This window comes from Ictalurus furcatus, chromosome 7, assembly GCF_023375685.1.
Source record: "Ictalurus furcatus strain D&B chromosome 7, Billie_1.0, whole genome shotgun sequence".
In the NCBI taxonomy this organism is placed as follows: Eukaryota; Metazoa; Chordata; class Actinopteri; order Siluriformes; family Ictaluridae; genus Ictalurus; species Ictalurus furcatus.
In genome coordinates, this window is record NC_071261.1 from 8,162,014 (window position 1) to 8,189,440 (window position 27,427).

Sequence of the window (27,427 nt, forward strand, 5' to 3'; positions counted from 1 at the left end):
CCAGCATTCGTTTCATTCGACCGTTCGCTTGCCTGTACCTCTTTTCCTCTCCACTGTCTACCCTTGTCCTCCAATCCTTCAAATGAAATCTAAACATCCTCTTGAAGGAAATGTAAAGGGGGGGGGGGGGGGGAAGAGGAGACGTTGCTTAGTGACACAATCAAATGTTGATAATAAATGCATTTTAATAGATTTGTGTCAACAAAAATCCCATATACAGTAAGTATACACTTAAAAGGTATCTAGAGTGTTCAGATGCAGTAATGTTCAATTTTATATATTTATTGACACTGAAAACAATACAATCTAAGTCTAAGGTTTACCACAAAGAGCATACGTCAACAAATAAAAGCTTATAAAATTAAGGGCAAGAACGCAAAAGAGTAATGAACAATAAATGATCGGTTCCAAAGTAATATATATCTATAGATATATATATATATAATTTTTTTTTCTCCACTTTTTTATTTTTTATTTTTTATAACTATAGATGAGTGTGTCCATCCCACACAAGAAGTATTACTTTCATAGAAAGAATGGGATCTCTTTGTTAATCATTAACAGACAGATTTCACTTCTACACTTCATAAAGACAAAAAACAAATGTGATAATACATTTGTGCATAAACAAATCAAACAACCAGGGAATTCCCCTCGAAAGAACGGTTACCTCATACGAATATCCTATTGTAAATAAATCGCCCGCTATTGTGCTCAGAGTCGGTGTGCATGCCTTCCTAACACAGTGCTCTACGCCCAAAATTAAAAAGGGAACCTAGAAACAAATACATGTAAACACACTGTTTCTGTTACACAGAGGCAAAGACCAGCTTTTGCTAATTAACCAACTATTCACGACAAGGATGTGCTCCTTCACTTGGCAACAGAGAATCGTGGGTCGGAAGATTGCAGCTGCGATCGGTTTCATCAAAAACACTGACATTGGCTCTGCTAGACCAGACTGATAGGCTGTCTTGCTCAGTGCAAAAACATCATTTACCTATAGACCTGAACGTTTGAAAATATCTCAAGACGCTGAACTAATACAACTACTACACCATACTAGTGTGTTAAATTAAAAAAAAAAAAAAAAGTCAACTAAGGTTAAAGCTACAGAATCAGTACACGTTAGAACTAGTCATCTTGGGGAAATCAAAATCCACTAGCGTTTCAGGTCTTATTTCTTTGATCACACAAATTAAGTAGTGTAGTGCAGTTCAAAAACACTCAAGTCTTATTTTAGCCTCGTCGTGGGGGGGGGGGGGGGGAAGGCTTTTAAACCCTTCCATGCAAAAGTCTCCAACACTAAGGCCATCCCTTCATTAACTGCAAGCTGATCCGTGGCGCTCTCTTGGCTGCCGCTGAAAGTGCGATCGGTAAGGCATTATAAAGCAGCCAGACAATGAAATTGTTAACGAGTGGAAAACACCTGGAAAACAGATGGAAGGAAGCCTTGCTCAGTGCTCAGGGCTTTTCCAGCAGGACTAAAAGCCTAAATGCACCGTCGAACTGAAGGCGCTGCGAAAAAGGATAAAAAAAAAAACTAAAAAAAATTGGCGAGTTCACCAGCGTGGCTTACTTTGATAGCAGCATCAGCATTCAAGAAAGCCTCTGATCAAACCTCATCACAGACACAAAGTCAGACAGGAATTCTTTCACCGCAAAATTAGAGGCAGTGCACGTTAGTCATTATAATCAACTTACCACGAAATAGTTAATTATTAGCGAACAAAATAAATTAGCAATTGTAAATAAATATCTCGTTAATTAGTCCTACACGTTCTCGCACATGACTCATTTTCTGTTTCCTACTAAACACACTGCATTGTTGTACCCACATGGTAACTAGTTAAGTGCTTAGGCCACAGGACTGTAAACACCAGCCTACGCTGGACCACCACAGCAGAGATAAATACCTATGCTGGTCCTGGAAGGGCAAAAAAAAAAAAAAAAAAAAAAAGAAAAAAACCCTTGTTAAATTGTCCACCAGTATCAGACCAGACAGACAAGCACTAAGGCTATAAATACCCTATTTTTATGAAATAATTAACACACACACACACACACACACACACAATAAACTGGAAACTTTGAAATAAGAGTATCTATTAGAGACCTTAGCATTCAGGCAGGCTTCAAATATCCCTGATGTGTGAGACAATGAGGGAAAACTGCACCATCACCTCCCCCACAGTTCTACGTGGACGTTAGATTAAAGGGGAGAGCGAGGCATCGTTCAGTTGTGGGGTTTTTTTTTTTTTTTTTTTTTGGATGTGCAGATGGATTTTGTACAATCCTTTACAACAGAACTAGCCTCAGCTGGTTAGAGTGCAGCTACAGGTAGCGAAGACTTTTGGATTTGCAAGAATTACACCTAAAATTATCTTAGAGGAATATTACTTCAGCCCATACGATGGCAAACGGACAGAGACTGAGAGCATGTCTAGCCTATGAGAGCAAGTCGTCTGGGTTGATCTCGGGGATGGGCTGCCTCCAGAAACAAAATGAGCTGAACTCGGGGAAGCTGAATGCCGAGCACTGTTCTTTACTCAGCAACGGAAACACGTGCTCCACCAGCTCGCTCAGCCTGCTGTACCTGCACAGAAATGACAATACACACACATAAATACATGTGGCCTTCCGGAACATAATACAACCTGCTAGGGAATTCTGCCTAATGCTAGGAAATTCTGCTAGGGAATTCTGCCTAATGCTAGGGAATTCTGCTAGGGAATTCTGCCTAATGCTAGGGAATTCTGCTAGGGAATTCTGCCTAATGCTAGGGAATTCTGCTAGGGAATTCTGCCTAATGCTAGGGAATTCTGCTAGGGAAATCTGCCTAATGCTAGGGAATTCTGCTAGGGAAATCTGCCTAATGCTAGGGAATTCTGCTAGGGAAATCTGCCTAATGCTAGGGAATTCTGCTAGGGAATTCTGCTAGGGAATTCTGCCTAATGCTAGGGAATTCTGCTAGGGAATTCTGCCTAATGCTAGGGAATTCTGCCTAATGCTAGGGAATTCTGCCTAATGCTAGGGAATTCTGCCTAATGCTAGGGAATTCTGCTAGGGAATTCTGCCTAATGCTAGGGAATTCTGCCTAATGCTAGGGAATTCTGCCTAATGCTAGGGAATTCTGCTAGGGAATTCTGCCTAATGCTAGGGAATTCTGCCTAATGCTAGGGAATTCTGCCTAATGCTAGGGAATTCTGCCTAATGCTAGGGAATTCTGCCTAATGCTAGGGAATTCTGCTAGGGAATTCTGCCTAATGCTAGGGAATTCTGCTAGGGAATTCTGCCTAATGCTAGGGAATTCTGCTAGGGAATTCTGCCTAATGCTAGGGAATTCTGCTAGGGAATTCTGCCTAATGCTAGGGAATTCTGCTAGGGAATTCTGCCTAATGCTAGGGAATTCTGCTAGGGAATTCTGCCTAATGCTAGGGAATTCTGCCTAATGCTAGGGAATTCTGCCTAATGCTAGGGAATTCTGCCTAATGCTAGGGAATTCTGCCTAATGCTAGGGAATTCTGCCTAATGCTAGGAAATTCTGCTAGGGAATTCTGCCTAATGCTAGGGAATTCTGCCTAATGCTAGGGAATTCTGCTAGGGAATTCTGCCTAATGCTAGGGAATTCTGCTAGGGAATTCTGCCTAATGCTAGGGAATTCTGCTAGGGAATTCTGCCTAATGCTAGGGAATTCTGCTAGGGAATTCTGCCTAATGCTAGGGAATTCTGCTAGGGAATTCTGCCTAATGCTAGGGAATTCTGCTAGGGAATTCTGCCTAATGCTAGGGAATTCTGCTAGGGAATTCTGCTAGGGAATTCTGCCTAATGCTAGGGAATTCTGCTAGGGAATTCTGCCTAATGCTAGGGAATTCTGCTAGGGAATTCTGCCTAATGCTAGGGAATTCTGCTAGGGAATTCTGCCTAACGCTAGGGGAATTCTGCCTAATGCTAGGGGAATTCTGCCTAATGCTAGGGGAATTCTGCCTAATGCTAGGGGAATTCTGCTAGGGAATTCTGCTAGGGAATTCTGCCTAATGCTAGGGAATTTTGCAAGGGAAATTATGAGTCATTTAGCAAATAAAGCAAGTGTACAGAGAAAAATAATGTTAATCCCTTTAAGTCCCATCTTTTTATTCAGTAATCTGCCTTAAAGCATAATAATTCACCAAGTACAATGAATTATTCAGTAACTACAGTGAAACTAATTGAAGAAATATGTAAAAATAAATAAATAAATAAATAAATAAATAATTAAAAAATTTAAAAACTTGACCTTGCAGATCAAGTGCACACGCAATCCAGTGCATGTTTGTTTGTGACAGTAAACTGTTTTAGAATTGATTAACGTGTGAAAAAATGATGTACTCTGAAGCTGAACAGCTTGAAGATGAAGCATTGCTCACAGTGAACAACGTTCTGACTGAAAAATAACCAGAGAAATAAAATATTACTTGTATAGGGTGTAGCAAGAATTGTGCAATTCAGCCGAGGTCCGAGGTCCAAAACATTGTACTGAACGTTTCCGAGGTTAAAACGTTTAGTGTAATGTATGTTGCTGTTTTTTTAAAGGCAGTGCTGAACATGTGTCTTTTCTGAACCGGATTCCTTGCTGAAAGTTTGTCACAAACGCCCAGAGAGTAGAACGATGTAGTCGGTTTAATTTAAATAAACCCCCTCTTTTCTCTTCTTTCGAAGAATTCAAGGGTTATAAAAGCAGGAAGACTGAGTCCTGAACGCAGTAAACAGCCTTAACTGGGTTCCAAGGGATAATTAGATTACAGCACTGCAGATGTAAGAAGTAGGCATGCTTACGAGGTCTTGTTTCCTTTGGTCTGCTCCTGAATGAGCTCTCCTTTAGGGTTGACGGTGAAGATCCTGCAAACAGGCACTCCAACCTCCTTATAGGCGAAAACATCCTACAAAGAGAAAGCGAGCCAGACTTATGTGAGAGGCTGTGGAACATTACAGAACATCTTTCCACCGAGTGTGTAAACAAATTCCCTAAGACAAATTTTAGACAGAAAAATAGATGCAATCATGTCTGTAAAAGCAGCCAATAATTTAATGACACTCTCCACCCAGGGAAAAAGTATCACCAATACAAGGATTTAAATGCTCATGATGACAAGTCTTTCTGTTCACTTTAAATCTCTGTGCTGTCTTCGTAAGTTCTTGAACTGCTTGTTAACCCTTGATAAACTCTCGTCTTTATCAATACTGTTAATTATCCTAAAGCAAGCATTCTTAACTGAAGTTATGTTTTCACTTTCAGTAAAGAATGTCTCAAAAAGGAATCTCGCCAACTGGCCTGGAAGTGACATTACATGTAGCCATGTTATATACTTGTTGGAAATGCTGCCCTCTGCAGGCAATTACAAGTACTGTACATGGGCAATTGTCTCCCAATAACTCTCCCAAAGTTATAAATATATCCATTTTGCACGCCCCAAATACAGCCATTCCGTAAGCAATATCTGAACTGCCATTTATGATATACTGCCATTTTGTTTTTCAATCATCCTGCCATCCAGCTGATGCAAGTTGCATGGCAGACAGCACACCTCAATCCACACATCACACTTGCCAACAGCAGCTAACAATAATAAAAAAATTTTTAAAAAAAATGCAAAATGCATTTCCAACAAGCATATAGCAAACGGAGCTTACTACAATCCGACTCACATTGGTCCTGTTTCCAAATGCAGCATAAAAGGGATGCTTGTTGGACTGGAACAGGTTCTTGATGTCAGTAAGACATTCGATCTTGAAAATCTCGGGCTTTTTCTCGATCACTTCTCTGTAAAAGGAAAAGAACACAAAATCTCAGTAGGCTGTACACTTTATGGACTGCACGCTACTTACAATTCAGGAATATCTGTGCATGTAAATGTGCGGCCCAGCATCGTGTCACGTCTTGACAGTACTATATAAAATGTACTAATAAAAATGGCGGTGTTTAAAAAGGCTTGGTAGGAAGAAACGTACACTTGATTGAAGCTTCATCCTACAGTTAATGTCTCCTGAATATCCCATCACATTTTCTACATCATTTTCTCTCAATTTAGTCATTTGTCAATTCCCACCCACTGGCTAGTGCTAGTCCTTAGGTCTTGCGCAATGACACAACAGCTACCAACCGGGAAGGATGAAGGCCTTTGAGAAATGTGAACCCAGCCACCAAGGAAGCTCTAACTGCCCTGTTCTACATACACAAGCTCAGAGATGCTCATGACTGGTTAGTCTTACTATGATTGACAGAGAGAGAGAGAGAGAGAGAGAGAGAGAGAGAGAGAGAGAGAGAGAGAGAGAGAGAGAGAGAGTGCGGTATCCCTCCTGGACACCAGGAATCTTACGATAACATTACGAACGGTTTTTTTCCCCCTGTTACACCACTCAGGAGACCCCTTTTTTGTAGTTTGAGTAGGTGTGGTACCTGTGAAATGCAGAGAAGAGGCTGCTGGGAGAAAGCATGAGGGGTCCGCGAGGCAGAATAGTGCCACCATCGTTCACCCACTGCAGATAGCCACGAGTCATATCGGCCATGCCAATAGCTCGTGCTGAACAATACAGAAACTTATAGCCATTCCTGCACAGCACACAAAAAAAAACATGATGGTAAACATGATAGTACAAATCAATGAAACGTTGTTGTCCTGGTTTGACTATTTTGTGGTCTATCAGACACAGTGTAATAAGACAAAAATGAATCTGTCACCAACTCACTCAGCGACAGAGTGGTAAAGCTTGGCAATGCCTTGGTGAGTCCAGTCCTTCCCCAGCTGAGGCAGAATCTGCCCAAACACGTCTGATCTGTACATGCACACACACACACAGTCAGCAAGGAGCCAGAGCTCTATGTCTAAATATAGCCATGCAAATGTCGCTTTCTTTGAAGAATTAACAAAAGGTTTAAAAAAAAAAAAAAAAAAAAACACAGAGATATCTTTCACTACTTGGATGAGGCTTAAACCATGTAATCTGCTAACGAGGAACCTCTCCCTGATTTTAACATATTATCCGGTGCACAGCCCAGGTGGCAGTGCAGAAGAGCTGGATTTAAATTGGCTCATTATGGTGACGTCCTCCGCCTGGTCCGAACCTGTGGCCTTGCTCTTGCCAGACTGATGCCGCAGAAATAATAAGCCCCACTCGTTTTTCTTTTCTACGTTGCCCACCCAACGTTCCATGAGAACAGAGGCAGAGAGAACTGTCTTTTATTTTATATATATATATATATATATATATATATATATATATATATATATATATATATATATATATATATATATATATATATAAAAATAAAAGCACATTATATCCGCCTTTGCTGCAATTAAAACTTTAAAACCCCCGACTGGCCTTGAGCTAATATTAGTGCTGAAAGCACCATCAAACTCAGCATTATTCAATAAGACCGTATCCATTAGACTGTGAAAACAGGGTGACTTTTATGAAATTAGAAGCTGTACTAGAGTGAACTGCTATTCATTCGCACACTCAATCTCTTTCAACTTATAGTTTCCAACTGATTGGCTTTTCCTCCATGAATAGACCTGGTGCCCCATTCATTATTGTGCATTATTGTGTAAGTGAGCTGTTAAAAGTGACATTTACACACTGTATGGCTCTTGATCTCTCTATTCTTCTAGCAGAATGTGTTGACTAACGTGAAAAGTGATTGGTCTTGAGAAAGTTTCACAAACAAGGATTTATTTGTAACGGCAAGTGGCCCAGCAAAAGCGACAACATTACACTTTATCATGCTTCATCCATGCTCTCCATTCTAAAACAGCTTTGGACACCAAAAAAAAAAAAAAAAAAAAGTGTGCGTCACTGAAGCACCTACTTTGTAATGGTGCCATCGATGTCAGAAATGATGACCTTGTCATCCCAGTCCCACATATAGATAGTGCCATCACAGCGGCATGTGCCCTGGTACTGGGTGGTTATGCTGAAGGTGACATCATTAGGCCCCTCTTTCAGCTTTAACTTGGCCTGTGACACAGAGACATTCATTACATTACATCACATCACATCACTTTTCCTAATGTAACATCATATGAAATGTTACGCTTCTAATTTCCTAGATGTAATACATAGTTAAACAGCTAAAATCACAGATACGTGTGTATTTCATTTTGGCAGCACATACATATATACCAAATGAGGATTGTGTTAGTTATTTACTCTTTTTTTTGGTCGAAATGTATGAGAACAAATATGACCAAATTGCAACCTACTGCCAAGTATTAATTATCCATTACTCATTTCAAGTATGTACTAAAACTACTAACGCAAGCTTCTTTAATAGCTAATTGGTTGAGATGATTTGAAGCCAGGAGAGGGAGCTCTAATCAAAATAACGGCCATTATACAATCCCTTCAAAATGATTCACTGGGCTGCATATTAGTCGAAATAAGGGCAGCAAAAGATTATGGGATAGATAATACCAACTTATTTTCACAGAGAAGCCTTTAATAGGGCATTAGACGAAGAGCTCGTACATTTCTGGACATATTGATTAGCAAAGCCTAAAAGGCTGGAGCTTTTTAACACCACTTACACAGGAGCTAAGGGATCAGGGCAAATGGATTTTCCTGCTCGTAACTATAACACTTTTTAAGCTTAGTTTTACCCAGGGAGGTGCAATCATTTAAGTGATTAACGAAAAACAAATCTACAAAGTCGACAAAGTTTTAGAAGTATCGCAGTGAACGAATCACCTTCTTCAGTTGGTTCAATTTAGAAAAAAGCTCTCTTGTTCTAATTGACGCTGCAGTAATAGCCACAGACACCTTCCAGTAGCAGACACAAGCTAGACATCCAGCTGTGTTTTTTTTTGGGTTTTTTTTGAAGAGCTTTGAAGAATATTATGGTGAGTAAACATGCTTGCCGAAAGGGCGGGTTGCAATGTCAGTCAAATGGCCACTTCCTGTGAGAGTAAGCAGTTTTTGGCCATATTTAGTGATGGAGAATTGTCTAATTCAAAAATTCCATTTCACACCGTTCAAGTGTCTGTCGATATGTCAGAAACCAGTGCATGCATGTGCACACACACACACAAACACACGTGTGGATAGCCAATTATAGTGCAACCTCCCAAGTGAGACCAGTTAGAATTCCTTCCATTATTGTTTCCATGGTTACAGCCTCTTCTCTAATTAGTGGATTTAACCTTGGGATTATGGGTAGTAGTAATTCACCAGGACTAGGCAAAGAAAAACAATTCATAAAAAAGTTCAATTAGACAATCTTACAGCTTCTAGGGGAACAGTCTTGTAACTTATGGTAAGTCAGAGTCTTGACCAGTTTACATGCTTTAAATAATATAATAAAAAAACAACAATTAAAAAAAAAAAAGAAAGAAAGAAAAAAGGAATAGCTTTTATGCTTTCATAACCTCACTGCTCATCTCCATAGCCTATTTTTTTATTAAGATCAGTTTCACATAAATGAACAGAATGAACAGAATGAATAAAAGAACAGACTGAATGAATATATGAATGAATAACATACATAGCATGGCGTTTGAGAAATGCGCAAATTTCCTCAAATAAACAGGAAGAAGACTCAAAGAGGCCAGGATCTCATACATGTTGGAAGTTTATGGGAATATTACAGTATCTAGTATTACTTGACCAGTTTTATCACATTAGAGAAAGCTCCTAGTTGAAATAGAACGTCATTCACATTAGGATAGAAGTCAATTTAAAGAAGACTCACAATCTGGTCGGAAGAGAGGCGCAGGGACTTCCTGTAGGAGTGCATGCTGGTTTGAGGTTGAGGTTGAGGCTGAGGCTCGGTCTGAGCCGAGCGCTCCAGGGAGGCAGCGGCCGCGCTCACCTCCTTCCCCTCCTCATCACTGGAGGATTCTCTGGACTCCACTCTGAACAAACAGTAATCCTTTGGTCAGAGAATTACATGTACTGGCGTGCGCTAGTTCCACATTTAGTCGTCCCTGAAACCGAAGAGAGCTCAAGTCTAAAAGAAACTAGGCTGGGTCACTGCAAGGCGAGTCTGGGAAACTTCCAGTCAGCAACTCGGGTCGGGTCGGGGGGGGGGGGGGGGGGGGGAATTATAGTCACTTTAACATTTACGGCATTTGGCGAATGCTCTTATCTAGAACGACTTACACTTATCACTCTTTTTTTTTTCTTCTTTTTTACAACTGACTAGTTGCAGGTTCAGGCGGCAGTGGCAGCTTAGCAGTACTGGGATTTGACCTCACAGCCTTCCTATCAGAAGTCTTAACTACTGAGCTACCGCTGCATAATTCTGTTTAACACAATGTGATATATCTGCTTTTATCTTCACCTCTGTTTACACTTTCATTTCTGTCTGGGTGTGTCTAACGTACCATGCTGAAATTCTGCCCTTTAACCCACACCGACGGCAAGCTATGCGACAGGAGGAGACATGGTGTCTTACTTGCAGGGATCATTCCCCAGGGAGGCGTCTCCTTCTTTCAGTTGCTCCTCTTTCATCTCCAGTTTTCCTGCATTCTCAGACTGAAGGCAAAACAGCACAGCAAAGGAAGACATATCAGACAAGACAGCTGCTTACTACACAATCAAATGATTCACAAAACGCAAATTCATTTCTTCAGGAAAAACAGGTTTTTTTGTCTCAAAATCACACACCACAAAAGACCCAAGTGAACGAGAACACGAGCTCTTCGTGCCTTGAATTCTGCAAATCAACAGCCCTTCAATTTCCTCCTAATGAAAAACCTTGAGAGTAATGAGCTGCCTGCTCTGTTTATATCCATCATCGCTGCGCCTGTAAAACTCCACACACCACGGAGTCCTAATTACCGAACTGCCGGACGGACGTAGACACTGAATCAGACACTGATGGGCGAGCGACTGAAGAGGCTTCAGAGCAAATAAAGGAGTCTCAGATGTTAACACACACATCGCTCGTCGCTTTTTGTGCCAAGAATTACAGAAACAACTCGCCCGGCAAAGCCGAAAGTAAGTTTAATTAACTACAGCTGTTTAACTAGACAGCTAGATCTGTAACAAATCTGTTTAGAAGAGGACACGAGAGTATTCTGAGGAAGGATAGAGAAGCAAAAAAATTTCATCAAGGCTCACAGCTAGGTATTTGAAGAAGATGGCAGCATTTAAGGATCACCCACTGCCCAAATCTATAATTAGACCTTCCTTTATGCCAACAAACTACAAGGAAGGCATGCCAGAAGAAAGCCCTTACTCTGTGACTGGCTCTGCCAAGAAACTACAACTGGTTTATGGCTGGATCTTCCAGACGGCCAGCGATACACAACACACAGCAAAATCTACACGAATCTGGTTCACTCCAGTCCCCCGACTTATTAACCCTATATAAAAAAAAAAAATGTGAGGTGAGCTGAAGAGGAGCATCAATAAGAGATAATGGAGGATCTGGAGAAATTCTAGCGAGTGCTTCGGATTCCATGCGCTGTATTTTTTCTGCTCTCATTATACGAGAAGGCTCAGTTAGCAAGGCGCAGTTGCAAAACATATTAAATGCAGAGTGCTAATTATTTGTGGGTTTAATAAGTACTTTTTTTTCTTAGAATACATTTGCTTCAGTTGCAGGTTAAGTGATTAAGTTAATTAAACACAAACATTTCTCTTCCCCCCCCCCCCAATTACCTTCTTCTTACCCATTATTACTACTAATTTGCAAATAATTCTAGTGGTGACTGTGATTTTAACAGCATTACCTGTTTGATAGTGCTGTCTGCTCTTTTCCGCCAGAACCACCAGCGTGCAGACTTCTTCGGCATCCTCTCTTTAACCCAGGCCTCCTCTGTAGCTTTGGGTAAATTCTTCTGGAAAGCCTGTAAGCTTAAAATTAACGGTGCAGCTAATGTCCAGTTGTAGTATCTGTGGCGAGGGAAATGCATTTTAAATAGTTACTATCAACTAATAAGTACAATGATGAGGATTTTTTTTGTTTGTTTGAACTTTTAAGTATCATTTTATTAAGATTGAAAAGGCTCCCTACCTGTTCCCTATCTTCACCACTAAATTTGGATTGTCTATAATGGCGGGATTCTCAGCAAATTCATTGTAAGTGATGATATGTTCCATAAACCTCTCTTTAAAAAAAAAAAAAGAAAAAAAAAAGAGGGATATAAAACAAAACGTTAACATGATGTTAACCACGTTCTCCAAACATGGAGAATACCAACCAAATGTAGTGTACCTTTGGATATCTCGGCATTCTCACTAAGCCCGCCACACAGAGAGAGGGTGACGTCGGGCAGGTCAGAGGCCGAGTCAGACAGACATTCTGTTCCACTGTCAGCTGCAGCGCTGCCCACTGACTGAGGGGACTGAGAACCTGAATGCATCCCTGAGTCCATCCAGTGCTTGGCGTCTGAGTCACTGCGTATACAAACGCACACACACACAGCTGTAAGTTCTCTCCTCAAGTTTTAAAACAGATCCCATGCTTAGCACAGTCAGCTATGTTCACAAACCGGCTAGCACTAAAAAGTTGAAAAGGCTGATCCAGGATTAGAGTTTTAATTTGCCGACTCAGATGTCGCTGCAAAGAAAGACAAGACATGGCATTTTAAACAAGCCACAGGATGCAAGTCATTAGCTTCCGTGTACCTCTTGGGAAAGTAGCGTGCAGCCACATCAGGCTCAAGCACTTTCAAATCATCTAGGTAGATATCCTCAGGCCCCTGATGCTGACTTCTCTTTGGTACTCCTGAACAACAAATAGAAAAGAAAAAAGAAAAAAGCAGTGCTCTTAAATTAGCAACACTGACGGTTCAGCAGTCTCCAGTCAATGCATTTACATCACTTGTACCAACATCATGAGCCTTAGAGAACACAGGAACGTCAAGCCAGAGAACTTCAACCGTAAATTCACCGTCACACACTGCCTGATTCAGATCTAATCAAGAAATGTAAATGCTGCAAATTAAGCACTAACTACATTCTGTCGGCGTCCGTTGAAAATGTTACTACCGATTGGAACGGCTTTACGAAGGATAAAAGAGACAATGATTACAGTGGCCACTACAAACCCATCAATAAGATTACAATCAGTTCACCTTTCTTCTTGGAAGGAGAGTCTGTCTTTGGGCAGACATCCATCATGGCTCCACCCTGAGGGCTGGGGGCGGCAGTATGTGGCTCTGAGGGCGTGGAGGTGGTTACACAGTCAGAAGAGATCAGCGGGGTGATAGGGGTAGCTGGAGTACGAGGCTCAGGCTTTACAATAGTACATATGGGTGCAGGTTCCAGTATGTCTTTCACACCAGCCTCAGGCTCCATAGCCTCAGAGCTCAGGATCACCCTGAAGTGAGTGTTCTCTGATGGTGTTATGGTCACGGTCTTGGGCAGTTCTGTCTTGTCCTTTTTGGCCATCTAGTGGAGATATTTTGAAGACGAGCATTACAGACAATTTACAAATACAACCCGGCAATGTATATACGATAAAAATTAGGCTGACTATTCCAGCGCAATCAATACTGACTGTTTATACTACACTATTAATGAACTGAAGTGCGCTTAACCCCTTATCCTAAAGCATTTCATTCAGGAAATACTCAGTAAAACTAATAGGAAAGATATAGATATACTGCAGGGTTTGTTTTTTTGTTTTTTGGTAAGCAATGCAAGTCTGGACCCAGTGGCAGGTGCTGGGAGTTACAGGTTAATGTTCAGGAAAGAATGCAATTTGAAACAAAAGAGAAAAAAAAGAAAAAAGTAAGAAAGGAGAGAGAGAGAAAGAGAGAGAGAGAGAGAGAGGGGTAACTGAGAGAAAGTAAAAACCGATAGAAAGTGAAAGAACGGGGGAGGAATGTGCCACTAACAGGTCACAGTGAATCCATCAGTATAACTGCATTTCCTGTTGCGACATGAGAACATTGGACATTATAAAGTCCAGTAGCTGATAAAGAGTAAAAGTACTTTTAACATGTTTACCATAACACTATGCTAAAAATGAAATGATGTAGTGTTTATCTATCCAGCTCTATTTTACTGCCTATGTTATTGGGCAATAAAACAGGATGACACGTTAAGTATTTCAGTTGGTTGAAGTCAACTTCGGGTCAACAGGATGGAGTTCAGATGGATTCTTATGTAAAGGTTGAGGACCTTTTGTCCCTGTTTAGGGACCTTTTGTAACGACTACATTTGTAAACCAGCCTGCTCATTCGAGTTGAAGTGAGGAATATCGGTTTTACTCTCTTTATGCTGATTCGTATTAATTGTGAGTGTACTCTGTGCCAGGGTGTTCTGACCTGATGCGTCACGCCATAAGTGGATAGAACGTACGCAAGACGACAGATAAGTGGGACACCTTGTCATGTGAAGAACCTTATGAACCTCTCTGTACATGTTATCGCATAAAAGACCTAAAAACCTGTGAGATACTGGGTAGGCTTTCACACATTTAGTTAGAGAGGAAGGGAGACAAGTTGCGTGACAAGGCCGAAAAAGAACTGTTGAAATTTCCCCATCTGAAGGACTTTATCTAAAGATTTATCCTATTATCCTTAGATCATGTGGTGCGTCCACTTTAGTAGTCCCTGTGAATTAGCTGTTACTATAGAAACAATCATATATTACAGTGAGCCCACATTAATATAAACCTGTTGCCTTTCAGCTGGCACTACTGTCAGCCCTGTGCTGATATAAAAAACGAATCAAGACTAATGAGAATTAAGAATTAAGCAGCCCTAAGCTATAAATCATTGTGTGAAACAAGCTGACTCGCCTTTCCTATTTAAACACACTGTTTAATAAAAGGATTCAAATTCAAAACACTCAAAATCCCTAATGGGAAATTACAGTGCCGTTGTAACAGCGGTAGAGGTCGACTGATGGATTGGTTTCGCCAATTAACCAAAACCGATCGCTGAAACTATCGGTTATTGGCAAAAAAATTCAACACCGATCGTTTTTCCCGGTACGAGAGCGGGCTCTAGAGGTGAAATGAAAACTCTCTCTGAAATTTTGTTGTGTTATTTGAAGTGTTTTTTTGTTGGTTTCGTTTTGGATGTCTATATTTTTATTTGTTACTTGGAGTGTGACTTTGTGGTTCAGTTTGGATGTATATATTTTATTTACTTGAATATTTCTTAATAGTTACCATATACACATTTTTTATTTCATTTAAAAAAAAAAAAAAGTACAGAACATCTGCATGGTACAGTCAGTACTGTTTATTTTTGTAATAAAGTTCAGCAATATATTATTTTGTGTGTAATGTTTTCATTCGGTATCGTTTTTAAAAACGGTTATCGACAGGTACCGCCCAACTTAGTTGTCGTGTCGGTAAAACCCACTATCGGTCGACCTCTAAACAGTGGGCTCTTTCCCAGATGACGGAACAGGAAAAACTCCAACATTCTTATCTCAGTTAAAGTGTTGAACCATTTCTATTTAAAAAGACGATAAGAAATTTGTGCCGGACTGGCTGAAATGTGGTATGACACATACCCTGGTGGGTTCTGGGAATTCTCCCCATGTCCACTGCATGTGAGACTCCATTTTCAGCATGCTCTCCGAGGGCCGGATCACCAGCTCAGAGTCGCTCTTGGGGGAGAAGGCCTCAGACATGGCGTGACTACACACACGAGTAAATGCAAAACAGAGATAAGTAAATTCCTGATACACACTATGTGTCACAGAGTATGTCTTTGATCATGAGTACGCATTCTTGTGTGTTGGGATCAAATGAATATAGTTACATGTCAGTAGATGGCCAGTCTCCATCAGAATAAGGGTAGCTCTCCGGAGAATGACGAACTGCTGGTACTCTAGGTTCAACCTCTTTTAAAGTGCTAATTGAAGATGATCTAAAATGTGCCAGTTTGTGGGGGAAAAAATGACATAAAATTCGCTGCAAAAAATCTTATTTTCTGTTAACTGCACAGAAAAATGAATACAAATGTAGTTAGTGAAGTTACTGGTCACCGAGTGCTAGGAGTGGCCTCTTCATCAGTGCTCAGATCCATTTCGAAGATATCGTCTGTGTTGGCAGAGGCACCAACAGAGGCAGGAGGAGTCATCTCTTCACGCCGAGGGTCCATTTTATGCTTCTTTCTCCGCCTCTTCTTCTTCTTGGCTGTCCCTGTACTGGGCACGGGGGGCTCAGGAGGCTCCTCAAGGTCCAGCGGGTCGTTGTCTAGACCCTGAGACGTACCTCTATCGTTCCCAACCCAGAACATGTGACTCTCAGTGGGGATTGGAGAGGTCACCAGGTGAGCTGGGACTGTCTCCTGAATTGGACAGAAGTGTACTTTAGGCTCAAGGGACAACTCACATTATTACTCCTTAAATAGAAGTGAAACTGCTTTTAATAAAGCGAATTGATGCAATGGGATTCTTTGTTTGTGTAAACCATCCCTTCGTGAAAATACTCACATCCTGCACCTCCATTTCCTGGACAAAAAAAGCTTCTCCATTGTCCCCTAGCTTCATGTGTAGATCCACCGGCTCTCCATTTATCTCTATGTCAATCTGAGGAAATTCAAGATCAGAATCTCATCACGCATCATCCTCACAACCGAGTTACCCGATGCTCGCATTCCCAGTCAAGTTTGTGACCTTTTGATACTTTCCTTCATCCTATTATGATATACAGTCCCCTCAGAAAGTATTGGAACGGCAAGGCCAAACAAGAAACGCCCGCCAGTCACATGCTCCAATCATTTTGATCACCTGAAAATAAAAATGGGCGGGTTCAAACAAAAGGCCCCATGTTCCAAGTTGTTTAACACATCTAGATGTAAATATCAGGAAATGAAAGCTGAAATCCTGATCAAACGTCTTTAGTGTATAGCTTCAATAAAAGCCTTGCCGTGTTCCAATAATTCTGGAGGGGACTGTATTGAAACAAATATATGCGAATCATTAATTCATTTAAAAAAAATCATTTAAAAACAATTAATTATAAGCATACACATGAATATCTGAATCATTTGTTCTTGCTTTAGAATTTTTTACCATTTTCCATTGTTCTTATATACCGAACAATCCAAGAAGTTCATTCATTCATCTTCAATTACTGCAACATCCTGGTCAGGGTCACAGTGGATCCACACACACACAAACGCACGCACACCCGCCTAGGGGCAATTCAGAGGTGCCAATCCGCCTACCAGCATGAACAGTGTGAGGAAACCCATGTGAAAGCCTGGAGGCAGCCCCGAGGAAGTCCACGTGCACACTGAGAACATATAAAATTCGGCAGAGACGGTAATCCGTGCTCAGAGTCAGACCAGGGACCCTGGAGCTGTGAGCGGGCCATCACATAAATCTAATAACATATTCTGTCTAAAAAATAAATAAATAAATAGCTGAAGAAAAAGTATTTACTGTTGTGACATCATACAGCATAATTACACAAAGTCCCAGAGAAGATCTGACCGGTTTCTGAAACACTATTCAGTATCTGATGTCTCGAACAGATAGAAACGCATACAAATGATCAATGCTTACTGAATAACAATCTTTCTTACGCTTCTTACTACAGCGCATCGGTTTTCTACGCATCAGAGTGAAGCCTCGTGTAAATGAAACCCACGGTCTCCTGCTACACCAATGCATTTTTAATGACCTGTTCAGCCACGACTTGACACAAATACCAAACGGGACCGGCGTGCCGGCATTCGGTCATGGACAAAGAGATCATATCGCACACCGATCACAATGACGTGCACGCAGAATGCTCGGCTTTCAACCGAAAACCAGGCTGCTGGAAACTTTAGCACTGATCCAAAACCTCTGGAGAATACGGACTTATTCGGGATTCTTACACAGAATCCACCCAATCTCTGCTGTACTCAATCTCTGGCTTTCTACACACACTTCGGGGAAAAACCTCTTGTCTTCAGTTACAAGGTTGCTAGGCAATCTGGGCATTCTGCGCAGAAATAAGGGCCAGAATGTTAACGATGCCACTAACGATGGTCTGGGGTGAGAACGAACCAGAGCCGTCCCTCATGCAACTCGATATAAAATATTTAAAGTGAGACAAAAAGCAGGATCAGGAACTGTTTCTTTTAAATCCAACACTCTCTACGTGACGGAAGATCAGGTAAAAATAAAAATACGGGGAAAATTTCGGCCAACGTTTAAGACCCTCAATGAGCACTGGAAAAGATTATTATTACTTATTAATTTTTACTTTTTTTTTTTAAAAGTCACATTTTGTTTGTCTTCCTATTATATAAGCAACCTTGATGGTTGCTTATATTCCCACTCCTTGTTTGGCAGGCACTTCTTATTCTGAGAAACCTGTTGCCATAGCAACCTCCCTCTCAGCATCTCCACACTTCTTGTGGGTTGACAGACCTTCTTCATTGCTCTTCGCATGTCAGCTACATGCAAAAAAAAACGCCCACATTTCCTGTTGCTCAACTAAGTGGAAATGCAATTGATCTTATTATGTAAAAAGGAAGCAGGATAGAACGTATCTCGAAGTTTTACACGAATAACACTTCTACTAACACGTATTAAAAGTATTCCAACACACTCGTTGACCGCGTTCGTTAGGAACACCTGTACATCTGCACGTTTATGCAGTGATCTGGTCAGCCAGTCATGTGGGAGCATTACCCCGGTTTTAATCGAAGCCGAAAACTGGAAAAACAAACAATAAAAAAAAAATGTTTTTTCTAATTAAATGTTTTATTGGTTTTAATATTTTTTTCCCCCTCACTTTATGAAAACAGATTGTTTTATTTGCGTTATTACATTATATGTGTTTTAATTATTAATGAATTACTCATTTTATAACAATCATTAATATGTTTTGCTTTATCACCATTACATTATTAATTCACGCTTTTATTACATTAACTTGGCTTTTACATATTTCCAACAGACACCCATTTTAAGTGCTTACATCAATCAGCGGCAGCCGAATGACCTGCTCAGGATGCAGTGATTAACAATTACATATAGAGTCTCCATAGCGAGCCTATTATAACTTTCCAGTATGTAAAGCAGGTTATTGAATTTTGGGTCTCTGCGCCAAGGCCATTATATAAGAAGTTGCATTCTATTTTGGGCCATTACAGATACAAAAACAGTACAAGGACACACACACACACACACACACACACACACACACACACACACACACACACACACCACTCGGTCATTTACACAGGATGTTCTCCATTCTACAACAAGGGGTGGTGCTCCAGAATAGACTCTTGCTGATAATACATTTCCAGCAAATTCATAGTATAGTTCAATGTTTGTAAAAACGACAAACCGCAGGCCCACTGATGAGAAAACGTTTACGCTGACTGGACCTGTTCTGGTGATGAGATCAGGGTGCAACTCAGGACAATGAGGATTTTTTTTTTTTTTAAACTGACTCACTATAGCTGACGGGAACCTGAGCTTTCCATTTTAACCTATTATATGGTTTCCTTACCTTAGCACTGTGCAGAAAAAATGACAGACGACGGCTTATTTTCGAAAAGCAAACGGGTAGCTATAAATAATGTTCTTCATGTGCGGCTTTTGAAACATGACAGCAGGGTGGGGTTAAGCAGGAACAGTTACCGTGACAACCCCGCTGTATAGAGACTTACAAACAGAATACAGAACAGAATATAAAGGAGATGTCGCCCACCAGTCCAGCACGAGTTTCACATGCCTCTCGCGCTCCCGTTATAACCTGTGCCCCTGCCGTCACTCACCACTTTCTCTTTGGAGCGCAGCACTCCCAGTTTCCCAAAGCGCACATGAAAAGGAGAACACTGGTAGGTCCCGTCCTTCTGCCGTACGACCACCACGTCGATGCAGCCCGACAGTGTGGCCTGGTTGATGCCCTTATACAGCTCCTTCACCGTCACCAGCACCTGACCTGCCAGCTGTCCCACATAGTTCATGATGTCTACCTGCTCAGAGACATGGGGGGGGGGAAAGAAAAAGAGGAGGAGGTCAGCACAGATCAGTGCTTTCTTTCAGTCTGTTAGTCCCAATATTAATGGCATCATTACTTTCATTATGAAGAACAATTTCCTCACCGCCATAAAGCTTTCGTTTATACTGAGCGATTCCCATAAAAGGGTCATTAGATTACCATATTTCACAATAACAACCATGATGACAGATTTCCCAATACCGTCACTTTAACGTCCCTGTATATCATATTTAATTAGGAGTTTGGCTCCGGGAGTCTCTCTCCGTTCGTACACCACCAGTACAGACTCACAATGGGTAAGATGCAGATTATTCACCCCTCAGGCTGTTTCTCTTGGCAGTGGAGGTTTAATTCATGTTTCACAACAAGCGACAGTCAGAAAACTGCACATTTGTTCCTCAAGGCTAAGCAGAACCAGAACCACAACTCCTGTTTAATTTAAAGACAAGGTTCGCAAGGTTTTGACAAAAACAGGCAATAAATTAGGGATCTGACCAAATGCCAATACATTCAACAGATAATGTGTTCTAAAGACATACAAATATAGATATGAATAGAATGTGCACTAGTTTGGGGTTTTTATTTTTTAGAAAGCTTGACAAAAAAAAAAAAAGTTCAGATCTGGTTCAGATTAGAGGTGTATAAAAACCGGGATCCTGAGCACGGGCGGGAGAGGTACGAAACTTGCGAAACAAACAGAAACAAACAACAGACCATGTACACGTCGCGGTGGTCCTTAGTCCAACTTCCTAGCTCCGGTCACAGTGGGATAAAAGGATACTAGTTTGCTTATATGAGGGTCAAATTGTTTATTGGAAAAAAAAAAAGGGGGGGGGCCACAAAAGTATAATTTTGTGGTCAAACATTTAAACTAGAGATGCACCGATACTAAATTCTAAATTTCTCAGCCGATACCGTTAACCGATTATTCAGAGTGATATCGGCCGATAACCGATAGCCCTGCCTTTTATACCTTCTTTTAAATGAATAATAATCAATTCCACAATTCTGAAAGAAATGCAAATAAAAACTTTATTCTCTCCATTACATTTGTTATTTCCATATTTCCTTCAATCTAGAACGGATGTGAACCCGATGAGTATAATTACCTGCAATGACTAACAAACGACAAAATACATCAAATCTATTTTAAGTGTAGCACCAGCCTGGGTCTTTTTCAGGAAAGCCACCACTGCGCGGTCTAAATGAGTAAAATCTAGGTCATTCTTTATTTAGACCAAGCCACTTCGTGAAGACTTTGTACCTAGGAATAGTCGACTTTTTTTCTCTTAATGGTGTAAACATGAAAATGACATTTCTACGTCAACCTTCGGAGGCAAAATGAGTCAAACATTTAGAGGTAAACTAAGAAATACTACTCAGGCTGACTGTCATGATTCTACTCACAGAGTTTAAAGACCTGATGATTTATTCAAGATCTGTGAGAAGAAAACGGCTCCATAACTCATTGTAGACCTACTAAATAAATAAAATAAAAGTCACATGGTTATTAAATAAGAGGAGAAAAGAAACGTATATGATTTTCCTGAGCCCTTGTGAGTCGCCCTGACCTACATAAAGTATTCGTGTAGCCTATTTCAAATATTTGTTATATCGTGTCAGAGTGATTCATTCCCTCTGTTTGGCTGATGTACGTTTGGTTTTGTTTTTTTTTTTAAATACCGAATTGACAGTTTGAGGTAGTGTGCTAACGCTACCCAGTTTGTGCCAGACAAAACACACAGAGAAGAGAACACACAGAACAGGGATCGGAAAATACACAGAGTAAACATTTGGCAGCTACTGTACACTTACACTATGCACTCTACCGTCTAGTGTACGGATTTCAGAAAGGTAGTACCGTCTCAAATGGAATACTAGCGGTTTTTACTAACCGGACATATAAAAGCCGTTTCCGCGTCGATGGCACATGACGTTAAACGCATGTAACGCGCTGCCGCTAGCTTTAGCAGAATACCCAGAGTCGAGGACAATGAATTTCTTCATTTTACTGTTTGTCAACGTCACCTTTAATGGTCAACGTGAGCTCAGTCGTCATCAGACGGAGACGTAATCATCACGTGATGGCGGAAAAAAGTGTGCGATCTCCAAGTCCTCTAAGGCAGGGGGACATTTTATATTAAATGCCACGAAGCAGACCGTAACCTGCAAACTTTACAAAGCGGAGTTTGTGTAGTACGGAAGCACGACACTGATGCACGAGCACAGACTCGTGTTCGTATCCAAAATGCTCCACCGTGTGCATGGGGTTGGGGAAACTGGTGCGAGTTGCTTCAACGTTTGTTATTATATGGTGTATTTGCGTGCTTGCGATGTAACCTCTGCCGTTTATTATAACAGGAGCGATGCGCAAGTGACCTATTAGTAACGAGGCCACGTTGCTCCTCACTCTCCATGTAGACGCGGTGATAAACAGCGGGAGCGCGAGCAAGACCTGTAACGTCAAATTCAAAGAGTACGATCAAAGCAAACATGAATAAAACAACGTGCCTAAAAGCAGTGAGGAACAGAAAACCATAAGGTGCAGTGAAAGTGAGATTTTTGCATTAATTTAAGACTGTAGTTTAATTATCAGTGCTTTTTGTGCATCCATTAAAACAAAGCATATACATATATGGGTAATAAACAGGGATGCATCACGATGCAAAAATTCAAGGATGGGAATGTTCGATTATATGCAACATATGGTTGGTTACATGACCACATTCTACGGCTGCGATCTACAGTGCCCAAGAAAGAGATTACGGAACGGCACTTTAGCTGACTTTGGAGCTCTATTTCTGGTTAATACAACTCCTCAGGCACTGCTACAGATCACAGACTTTGTTTATTCCATCACACGTTGGGGTGAATTTATACAAGTGATCTATTTTGAAAATATGATGAACCTGTAGTACATCTTATTTAAAATATTAAACCTCTGTTTGTTGCAATCTTTTGATTCATTTCGTTTTATACAGACAAAAATGCACGCTGTTTTGCGTCATCGTATTTCTTCATGCGATTTTGTTCAAAATATCGAGTATCGAATCGAATCTAAATCATGAAGCCAGTGTCGTGAATGAAATCGAAATGTGACCGGAGTGTAATCGCTACACCCAGAGAATTAAACTTCACCGTATATAAAATAGGGCGTATACAGTATATACATATAAATACGGTATATATTGCAATACTGATGACCTGGAAGCCCTCAATATGCAAATGAGCACTCTTCTGTGGACTTTCTGAGCACTTCGGAGGATTTCGTTGACGTTTTGATGAACTGCAGCATTGCCATACTCGATAAAATAATTTGGATTACTTTAAGGCAGGCCAATCTTTAATCGTGGCTCATCGTAGGTTCATTTTTATTAAAAGGCACATCACAATTACAATGCAGAGCGGTAAAATCACGAATATATTGTTCTCTTCCATGTCATGCAGCCTTCCTTTAAATATCTAAATAAGTGGAGCCAGGACATTTATTAATAATTATTCATTAAAACTTATTAGTCTTATCAGCGTACATGCCAATATTTATAGCTGTGCTGATTAACAGTACTATAAACCTGTGATAAGGATAAAAGTCCTTATCATCACAGTGATACACTACCCACAGCAGTAAACATGTAATGAAAGTAAAAGTAAATACCTTATTGAGCAATTCATTTGTCTGGGAAATTTTCTCTGTTGAAACGATATACAAAAACAATATAGTTTTAAAGTACATTAGAATAATAATAATAATAAGACGACGACGACGACAACGACTGTGGTTTCTGACTGATGCTCAGACAACTTCAGATGTGGCCAGTTAGTGAATTAACCAAAATACCAAGTTAAATAAATGTAATAGGAGTCAGATTTTGTACTTGTTCTTCATAATTTAAAGAGGGAAAAAAAAAAGTCTCTGGACATGCAGAAAAATGGCCATCCTACCCTACTAAAATCTAAAACCTAGGACAAATATAATAGGCTGGAAAATATTATCCGAAAGTGAAGAGGTGCATAAATGTATGCATGTTAAGCGATAAATAAATAGAAAGGAGGTCATATGCCAGGTCCAGATAGACCCCTATATGGGTTTACTCACAAAAGACCAGGATGTCGATAGTGTTGAAGAGTCGTCCTGCTCTCTGATGTCTTCCTCAGTCCCACTGCAGAGGAAGTCTAATTCTGACCAAGAATGCACTTGATTCATTACAGCCAACACCTCAAGTGCATTCTGGGCCTTTTAAACTCCTCCAAGTGCTTCTGTTTTCCTGTCATACTAACACCTCAGAGACTGTGCACTTGGCCTTGCAAGTACAAACATATACTAGTTGGCATGGACAGCACATAAAGTCAGCACTTTATAGACAGATAAGAAGTCATATTTCTTGGTACGGGGGCTGCTGATAAGGGTTGTGCATGCGGGCGTAGTGCAGGAATAAGCTCTACCACCACTGAGAGATCGTCTTCCTTACTCAAAAACAGCACAGTCTGGTTAATGATTTTACCACGAGGAACTCGGGCTTCTGCGGAAGCAGCCAACTAGTAGTGAGGTCAGAGTGGAATTTCACCCTTATCCTAACTCAACCCGGTTTGGGACGTGACAGTTCAGCTCTTCGCTGAAGGAAAACAGGCGTACGCAAACAGGAGTGCCTAAGACTGTGTTAGTCACTCGGTTTTCTACGTCAGAGCTGATCATAATCAATTCTCCAGGTCAAATGTTTGAAAAATTATTCCTGGAAATTGTTAAGTCGAGTCAAAATTTGTATGGTCAAACATAGACCATGGTCAACCTCTGGAAGACCAAACACTGGTTGGATGTATACGGGTATATGGTAAATGGTCTGCACTTATATAGTGCCTTTTAACCGGTTCTACAAGCCGCTTTACGTTTTATGTTTCTCATTCACACACCAATGGCAGCAGAGCTGCCACGCAAGGCGCTAGCTTGCCATCGGGAGCAACTTGGGGTTCAGTGTCTTGCCCAAGGACACTTCAGCATGTGGAGTCACGTGGGCCGGGAATCCAACCGCCAACCCTACGATTAGTGGACAATCCGCTCTACCACCTGAACCGCGGTTATATCTGGCTGTTTCTTATTAAGCCATCTCTTAAACTTGGATAATCTATATCCATAACCTTGGATTATCGTGAACAGAAACATGAACATACCTGTTCATGTTCATACAGTGGTGAAACTTAGTAGTGTTATTGAAATCATTTTGAGAAGATAAAAACTTTTAAGAGTGCAAGTACAGTTCTGAATGTGGAGAAATGCTTTACAAAGGGGAAAACAAATCTCTCTCATATTAAAAAGCCAATAAATGGTAATAAACTCAGCAGTTTTTTTTTAAAACTTTTTTCTAAATGTATTATCTAAGATATTTAAAGTTATAATTTTTTTAAAATATTGAATTTTTACAAAACTAACATAGTTCCTAATTAAGGCATTTTACGCTGAATATTCAGAACATTTAACAATATTCTTAATTATATTCTGCTGAAATGAAACTCGAAAAAAAAAAAAAAAAAGATTCGTTCATTTTGCTGACCGAGATTCAAAGATCCGAGTCAGTAAAATGATCCGAACTTCCCATCACTATTAGAAAATACTATTGGCCTCCTGACTGGTCGACTTCAGGAAGATAGCCAAATCGGCGCGTCCAAAAGTCGCCCTGCTTTTTGAAGTGCGCTCAGTTGTTCATGTTCAAACTTAATTAGTATTAGTTCAATTAAATTTAATCACTTAACGACAAAAAAAAAAGCTTCACAAAAAAAGGGGGAAACTTCCACTGGTTTTACTCAGATTATCTAGAACAAAAACATGACCATAGCTGTTCATGTTCATTCAGTAATGAAACTCAGAAGTATTATTTAAATAACATTAAGCATGCTAGTGGCTTTTAAGAGTATAGACACCGTTCTGAAGGTGGAGAAAGGCTTTACAAAGGCAAAAGGGGAAAGAAAAGAAAACTTTGACTGCTTCCACAGTAAATTATGTGAGCAGGCGTCGCCATTCTCTTTGGCTCGATGCAATGATGAGTTGGCAGAGCAACTGGAAGAACTTCACCACACTGTCAGTAGCAGAGCAGTTTTTCTTAACTTGACACAACATTAACTTTATATCAGTCCATAAACAGAAGGAGAAGTGATTCTGCAACGTTTATCAGCATTACTTAAGGGGTTTTCATCGAAAACGAAACCAGCGTGTCGACCCATAAAGCGTTGCCTGTGTTACCTGCAAACAAACCGGCACCCGTTCCACCGGCTAGGAAGGATTTATTATTATTTTTATTTGGTTTTTCCTCTTTAAACGTTCTCAAAACGAACCTCCAGGCCAAACCTTAGTATTTCACCACCAGGTACACTGTTTTTGTAACGTTAATAAAATAAGCTAGCTATCCAAACACATTAGTGAGTTAGCTAGCTGGCCATTTTGAATACAACCCGACTGACGTTAGCTGAATGCTAGCTAGCGCGCGACAGTCACTCATCATATCCTATATATCTGATCATATGACCTGGCTGTTAGCCGGCTAGCTGCATCAACACACAAATTATATATCAACCAGCGACATTTACGCTAAAAAAAAATACTAATGTTACAGAGTGCAAACGTGTCAAATGACACACGCTTAAGATGGTGAATCACCTTATATTCAGAGAGGAGCTGCTGTTTATGTTGACGTTCCGCTTTCTGATTAGCTTCCTCGCCGATGGTAATGTTAGCCTTTCATTCTCAAAGCTGCTCTTCATCAGAAAAAAAGACACGGAAAGGCGTGTTGTTGTTGTTGTTGTTTTTCTTGGCTAAATCATAAGACTACGTGCTGTAAGCAGCGTCTGCTCGGCTGAAGCACCGGCGGTGAGGCGCGACCGTGGCCACTGTAGAAGCCCCTTCCCGTGATTCACCGCGGCATCACTCTCTCTCGAGCGTGTGGCTGACCTGTGTACACAGTGTGTCCGTGTGCTATACAGCCGCGTGCAAAAGTTTACACACCCCTGTGTTGTGGATGAAAAAAGGACATTGTAGCTCAAGATGGCAAAAATGGCATGTTTCCTGCAATAAGATGACAAACCAAGTGAAAAGTCATACCTTTTCTTTTCTAGATCTGGCCTTATGTTTTGGTTTGCCATCTTAGTGCAGGAAACATTCACATGCCACTGTATGTATGATGTGGTCATGTGATTAAATATTGAGTATGTATGTATGATGTGGTGATGTGATTAAATATTGAGTATGTATGATGTGGTGATGTAATTAAATATTGAGTATGTATGTATGATGTGGTGATGTGATTAAATATTGAGTATGTATGTATGATGTGGTGATGTGATTAAATATTGAGTATGTATGATGTGGTGATGTGATTAAATATTGAGTATGTATGATGTGGTGATGTGATTAAATATTGAGTATGTATGATTTGAAGAAGGTAGGGAATCACATGTGGAGTTATGAGAGAAGTGTCAGAAAGAAGTGGAACAAACTACGTCAATTTTCATTACAGTACTTGAGTACATTGTTCT

The 27,427-nt window shown here is 40.5% G+C and overlaps 1 protein-coding gene across 5 annotated transcripts; it reads right to left on the reverse strand.

Moving 5' to 3' along the window:
- Positions 1-167: 167 nt before the first annotated feature.
- Positions 168-26,766, reverse strand: lpin2 (lipin 2). 5 transcript variants are annotated; one of them, XM_053628159.1, is made up of 19 exons: positions 26,553-26,766; positions 19,680-19,880; positions 16,387-16,482; positions 15,937-16,241; positions 15,711-15,818; positions 15,460-15,586; positions 13,062-13,377; positions 12,613-12,712; positions 12,200-12,381; positions 11,999-12,092; positions 11,715-11,877; positions 10,433-10,512; positions 9,728-9,890; positions 7,850-7,998; positions 6,727-6,813; positions 6,437-6,589; positions 5,686-5,800; positions 4,816-4,919; positions 168-2,596 (listed from the first exon to the last, which is right to left on the reverse strand). In XM_053628159.1, exons 2-19 carry the CDS (start codon positions 19,869-19,871, stop codon positions 2,449-2,451), a joined length of 2,682 nt encoding a protein of 893 aa, XP_053484134.1. In that variant the 5' UTR covers positions 19,872-19,880; positions 26,553-26,766; the 3' UTR covers positions 168-2,448. The 5 variants fall into 5 exon arrangements, with proteins under 5 accessions (XP_053484134.1, XP_053484133.1, XP_053484136.1 ...); XM_053628158.1 differs by lacking the exon at positions 26,553-26,766 and adding an exon at positions 24,003-24,495; XM_053628161.1 differs by lacking the exon at positions 26,553-26,766 and adding an exon at positions 16,584-16,683 and having other exon boundaries at positions 19,680-19,746.
- Positions 26,767-27,427: the final 661 nt, after the last annotated feature.

Bases quoted from the DNA above. Each gene is read 5' to 3' on its own strand.
- lpin2 (XM_053628158.1), bottom strand. From the start codon at position 24,110: ATGAATCAAGTGCATTCTTGGTCAGAATTAGACTTCCTCTGCAGTGGG. The intron at 13,378-15,459 runs GTATGTGTCATA...TATCTCCACTAG, and splicing joins AATTCCCAGAACCCACCAGG to ATGGCCAAAAAGGACAAGAC. The intron at 10,513-11,714 runs GTAATGCTGTTA...TTTTGCCTTCAG, and splicing joins CAGACAGCACTATCAAACAG to TCTGAGAATGCAGGAAAACT.